Below are 6000 nucleotides of genomic sequence, written 5' to 3'. Positions count from 1 at the left end.
CCGTATATGTATATGGAGATTTTTCAAGGCAGAGAAACAAGATGTTTAGAGGAAATGGACCTGCGTGCTCCCAGAAACTTTCCTTGCTGCCTGCGTCTCTCTCTCTCTCTCTCTCTCTCTCTCTCTCTCTCTCTCTCTCTCTCTCTGTGTGTGTGTGTGTGTGTGTGTGTGTGTGTGTGTGTGTGTAAAGATATTAAGACTTTCAGAAAAGGGAATCAAGAGAAGAGAGAGGGAGGGGTGGAGGGATAAGGGAAGGAAGGGAATGCGGGAGGGAGGGACAACGAGAGAGCGAGAGAGAGAACTGCCTTCTAGCTGCTAAGACAGCGGACAGAAATAGCACAGCACTGTGAGCTGTGCGCGACTCATTGTATCCAAGACCACATTTTATCTACGTTCATTAATCGGTTGCTCAGAAAGAAGGAAATGACATCTGGTCCATTCTTCTTCTGCGTCTTCATTATTGGAAAATATTGTGAGTATGCTCAGCATCTAATTTTATGTGCCTTAGTGTTTTGTGAAATAATCACAAGTGCAAATGTTCCTTCCTTACACGTACGCTTTGAAGCTGAAATGCATGCTCTGATAAAACTGCAGTCTTACTTTAGAGTCGTTCTGCTTAGTAGATTTCTGATGTTTGTCCTGGAATATCCCGCCATAATCAAAAGTTAAGCAAAACTGGCATGTTTTAAGCCCATGATTAATATCAGGCAACTTTTAAAATTGATAAGTAGTCTTTTACTATTGAAAAAGACTGTAGATTCTGTGCAAGGAGCATGTCCATTGAGAGGTCCTAGGGAGTTCTGATATTGGCTCATTTCTGTGTGGTTGTCGCACGTCGCCACCTTAATGCGCTCCCTGAGGTTTGCATCCACACAGGGATGCAGCCATGTAACCCTTCTGCCAGGTTTTGCACGGGTCCTTGAAAGAAAAACAAGAGAAAGAAAAAGCAGTGAAAAACATGGATAGCCAAGAAAATAAAAAGTCATTTTGCTTGTAATAGAATGGCAATTTTCCTTGGTGTATGTAGCCATAGGTCTTTTTTAAAATTCTAGGGAAAGGGCTGTTATGTATTATCTCTCATTAAACTGTCACGTCTGGGCTAAGAAAACACTTATGTGTGTCCAGACAATGGAATAATTCAAACCTGGTACAGAATGAAAGTTTCTGAGTCCCCCTAACACCTTAGGATTGTGAGGGAGTAAACATCACCAGATTTAAAACACAAGCGTGTTTATATTCTTCTGTCTCTCAGAGTCAGAATAACAAAAGTTTTATTTATACTAAGATATTCTACTTAATTTCTCAGGATAACCTTCCATCTTAAATCTCTTAATTCTGACAGCATATAGTATACTTTGATGATTTTTTTCCTCCTTTTCTCCACAGTACAACTAATCTAAATAGTCAAAGATTGAGATGGTTTCAAAACCAGAGGAATGTCTAGGAATCCCTGAGAGTATTCTGCTCCTGTTTTTCTCTGCCTCAGTCTTAATTATGACATTCCCACATGTAACTGCAGTAAGAAAACCTCAAACTTCTCATCACCAAAAGACTGGATCTCTCTAATTAGAACCCACTACTTAATGGATCAGGGCTACACACACACACACACACACACACACACACACACACACACACCACATACACACGCACACACACACGCACACACACAAGCTGTGCCCAAGCTTTTGATATTTGCAACAGGAGTCCCTTGAAATGAAATATCGATTTTAGCATTTTCTATCCCATTTGAAGGAAGTGCATGGATTGAGAGACCCAAAGAAATCCTCCTAGAACAGGTGTTCTATGATGAAGAATTTCAGATACATAAAAGGTGTTCAGGACAGGCTAAGAAGGAATTTGAGCTGGTGTGGTACTAAAGACATTCCAAGCTATTAAAATGTCCCATGTGAACATTCTTTTGTTAATAAATTATTTTAATGAGCAAAATACTGAAAGTGATAAAGACGATGACAATGTCAGAACCCTCTATCCTTTTACATTTAAGTTCTCTTAGGTTTAAAAAACGATAAACAGTGTAAGTTGTTGCACAGGCGCAAACTCCAAATTCTCCCCATTCCTTGGGGATGTGGGAATGGGGGGTGAGGGAAACATGGTGATACAGAGATGAGGGGTGGGATGCTAGGCTGCTCGCGCTGTCTGAATAATTGGGGGACCTTGGGAGAAATCCTATACTAGTACCCACAAGAAACTCAGCCCACCTTTATTGTAGCCCATCACTCAACTCCAAGTGACTGGGGACTTTCTGTGCACACAGAAAGGACATGAGCAAGGTGATCATCAGTAGCAGATCAGGGCAGGCTCCGAACCCTCCACTGCTGTGTTGAGTTGTGGATTCCTTACTCTGCTTGCTGGGCTTGCTTGGTTCGGCTTTGTTGGTTGCTGTGTTGTGTTGATCCCGTCCTCTGGTGCTTCGGAAAGGGAATGTGATAGCACAGGAGAGACCACCCTAACACGTTCAGCTGCCCTGCCATGTACGGCTTCTACTCTTCTCATCACTAATCAACCGTCTTTGAACTTTAGTTTGTAAAATGGCAATCAAATACTTCGTGGTATCTACTTTCCAGGACCATTGTATTCAGCCTTTGCTAGAAAAAAATTAAGTCTTCACAATAACAATTATGTAGAAACAATTCAGTAAGACCCAGGGACATTTCGTGCCTTGTCACAAGACTCACACTAATAATGCCAAGAGTTGAGTGATTTGGGTTCGTGCTCTTCCTTCTGGACAATGATTGTCCACAGCAGGGGTGGCACAGATAATTGGGCCTTGAAAACAGCAAAATTTCCTATAGATGGAAAGAGCTCTTGGCCACGTTTAATGAAAAAGCCCAATTGAATGCCAGATGCTTTAATAAGCAATGAGATAAAGTGTCACTAAAACGTCAGACTTGCAGAAGATGGCAGCACGCTAACCCAGTGCTGCTCGGTGACACACACAGCTGCCAAGCTGGGCTCAGGAAAGCCAGTATCATTCAGTCCTCTGCCCGTGCTCTATGAATCGGAATAAACCAAAGTTAATCTGTAGTGTGATGCTACTTTAGCTGTGTGAGACTGTGACATCAAAGGAAGCTGAGCAAAGGGCACGTGGGATCACACTGTGACATTTTTTAAGTTCTTGTGAGTCTACAGTTACTTCAAAATTACAATTTTTTTAAAAAAATTCTCAGAATGTGTTTTATCATAAATCCTTATCAGAGATATTTTAAGTATTAAACAATATCATCAAGCAAAATAGTCATCGTACATGATACTTTAAGGAGGCAGAAACAAGATAGAAGAAAGCAGGGGGCTTTGAAACAAGCCTGAACCATTTTTAGAATTCCTCTTCCTCTTCATTTTTTTCTCCTCCTCCTCCCCATCCTCCTCCTCCTTCTCCTCCTCCTCTTCTTCTTCTTCGAGACAGGGTTTCTCCTTGTTACTCTGGCTGTCTCCAGAGTGCTGGGGTTAAAGGTGTGTGCCACCACCACCCAGCCACTTTAGAATTTCTAAAGGACTAGCCCAGATGTTGAGGGCTTCAGCTACAGAACCCCAAGGAGACCTAGCAGACTGTCTGACCTTGGCCCTGGAGCCTATACCAGTGTAACTTCTTAGCAACTCCCTAAGAAGAAAAGAAAGGCAAAGACAGACATCCCATGAATGCCCATAAACTTGATGAAGACATTTAAAAAGACCCTCACTGACATACTTATCCATGTCCAAATGGATAAGTTCACCAATGCACAAACTATGGGATATCTAGTGTTTTTAGTCAAGTCTGTGAAGGTTGCTACAATTTTGTGCTATTCTTACTCTGAATTTGGACTCACATTTTTAAGTTTCAAGCAGACAAGGGATTAATAAATCTATGTAAATGCATTACCACCAGAACAGAAGGAAACAAATTATGTTTGTGAAGCAAATAGGCATCCAGCATAATTTCAAACCTCAGAACAAACTTGTTCAACTGAAGTGCCTGGAGGTAGGTGCTTCAGTTAAGCTTGATCTTTTTCATTTAGGAAAAAAGTTGTTAGCATTTAAACAACTTATTTTCAAACTTTATAGTGATTGTTTTTATATTTCCCATTTACTGTGAGCTTTCCAAGAACCAGGAACCACGTCAAATGTTCACAAATGTCTCATGTTCACCCATGACTTAGATGTTCCTACCTTAATGTAGAAAACAAGGACTGCTCTGTAGCACATCCTTGGCTCCACTTTCCAAAAAGTTTTGCAAAAGAGATTTGCATCCAACTCTGTAAACAACGCCCTGCCAGTAAAGCATAATTTGGTCCCAATCTTTCTAAAATTATAGTATCTTAGAACTTAAAAGTACTGGGAAGACACCCTGATTGAGTTCACTTGCTTTCATACAAATTACATAGCACCCACTTCAGAATCTGAGCAACCCCAGGTCTCAAAACCAGAAATACAGGTATTCTACCAGACAGGGCAAGGCCAGGCAGTGGAATTCTTCCGCCCTCGGTGTTCAGGCACATCTTCTTTTGGATGGGTGAGGCTCCATGTACCAGTTAACACATACCAACAATCAGAGGATTGGGGTACAGATGTGAGCTACTTGTATCTACAGAAAACACTTTTGTTTCCAACCGTGTAGCAAATGCCACTAAATATCAGCTTAGTTCCTGTGTCAACTCCCTCCTCCCTCTTCCGTGGCTATGTCCTCCCTTGCTAGCTCTGCTGCCCCGGAAGCACCTTCTCTTACCTAATGGAGAGAGATCCAGAGTCATCCGGCACTGTTCAGTTCTACAGCCAGACATTGGTACAGTCAGAACACCCGGAGTCCACCCCTGACACCAAGACCCCTTTCCGTCTTTGCTGAAGCAACTGGAAGTTAGGAAGACTTCAGATTCAGGTTTTCATCTCCAACCCCATAAATGAACAAACAAACAAAAAATTAAGTCACAAGAAGAGGACCGTACAGAGTAAACGCTCCTGTAATTTGTGTTAGGAAATGGTTTTTCTTGTTAAATCGTTATGTTCTACAGTGTCAGGTTCATTGCTACTTGGCCTTCATTTTATAATTGATTCAATATTTACCTGAATTACTGGGGTCTCTCATGACTTCAATCTTCTATTATAATGAGTATATCTTTTGGAAATAATCAAAAATTTTCTGAGTGTTCCTCATGGAGAAGAGGGCTCTCTCTCAGAGCTTTCACTGGCCGTTCTGGGTCACGTGGCACCCCTGTCTCTGGCTGTGGCATCTTCCCTTTCTGCCTGTCTCTCTCCATGTGGTTCTTCCAGGACTGTCTCAGGAACAAGAGCGTTCATTCACTGTAGACCCCCAGCCTCAGCCTCTTCCCCAAGTCAGCTCCAGGTCTACCTTTAGTCAAGGTGCCCAGCGAAAGCCCAAATGTTACCCTCATGATTAACTACAAAAGGGGGCAGCAGCGGTTCTGGCAAATTCTTCAACGGTGAAATTTGCTATTTTTTAAAAAAGGTAGTTGACATTTTAAGTAATCTGATGTTTTTGTTGGAGGACCCATAGCACTTGCGCTCAGAGGCCATGGAATTCTGAGCAATTTTGATGACTGTAACATTTAATTATATAGAGGTCTCCTAAGCATCTTTTCCCTTGGCTCTTACCTAATTCACCTATGGAGAAATAATATGAAGTTTCTTTTTTTTCCTCTCTTTTTTTGCTGCCTGAAGTCTGAAGCTCAAGTAAGTTGCTATTACCTTAGGCAACTCCATAAGTATTTTTAAAAGACATTTCGGCTTTACACAAGTAAAGCTCCTTTGAGTTGGAAGGAAACCTGAAGTTTCAAAAGATGACACCCACATCTCTGACACGGGAAGACGTTACGGCTTTTCCTTTTCTCTGCATGATCTGGGCTCCCTTCTAACCACAGCTCTCCAGTTGCACTCGTAGGTGATAAAGGACAGGAAGTAACAGAAGGGCAGATTATTGCCTAAACATAGAAGTAATCTAGACTGAAGCTCTTAAATTTAGTATCCCCCAAAATGCTGGTCTCA

The 6000-nt window shown here is 41.8% G+C and overlaps 1 protein-coding gene across 2 annotated transcripts in view; it reads left to right on the top strand.

Annotated features, from left to right (window-relative positions):
* Positions 1–204: 204 nt before the first annotated feature.
* The window catches only part of Rxfp1 (relaxin family peptide receptor 1), an 84215-nt gene continuing 78419 nt past the window's right edge, over positions 205–6000 (top strand). Inside the window, exon 1 of one of the 2 annotated variants that reach the window (XM_075950730.1) lies at positions 205–472. In XM_075950730.1, coding sequence (XP_075806845.1) covers positions 424–472 — 49 coding nt within the window. In that variant the 5' untranslated portion in view covers positions 205–423. The remainder of the gene's footprint in view (positions 473–6000) is intronic. The other variant, XM_075950731.1, reaches the window with a different exon arrangement.

This window comes from Microtus pennsylvanicus, chromosome 16 (assembly GCF_037038515.1).
Source record: "Microtus pennsylvanicus isolate mMicPen1 chromosome 16, mMicPen1.hap1, whole genome shotgun sequence".
NCBI classification, from domain to species: Eukaryota; Metazoa; Chordata; class Mammalia; order Rodentia; family Cricetidae; genus Microtus; species Microtus pennsylvanicus.
This window is presented reverse-complemented; position numbering and strand designations above follow the sequence as displayed.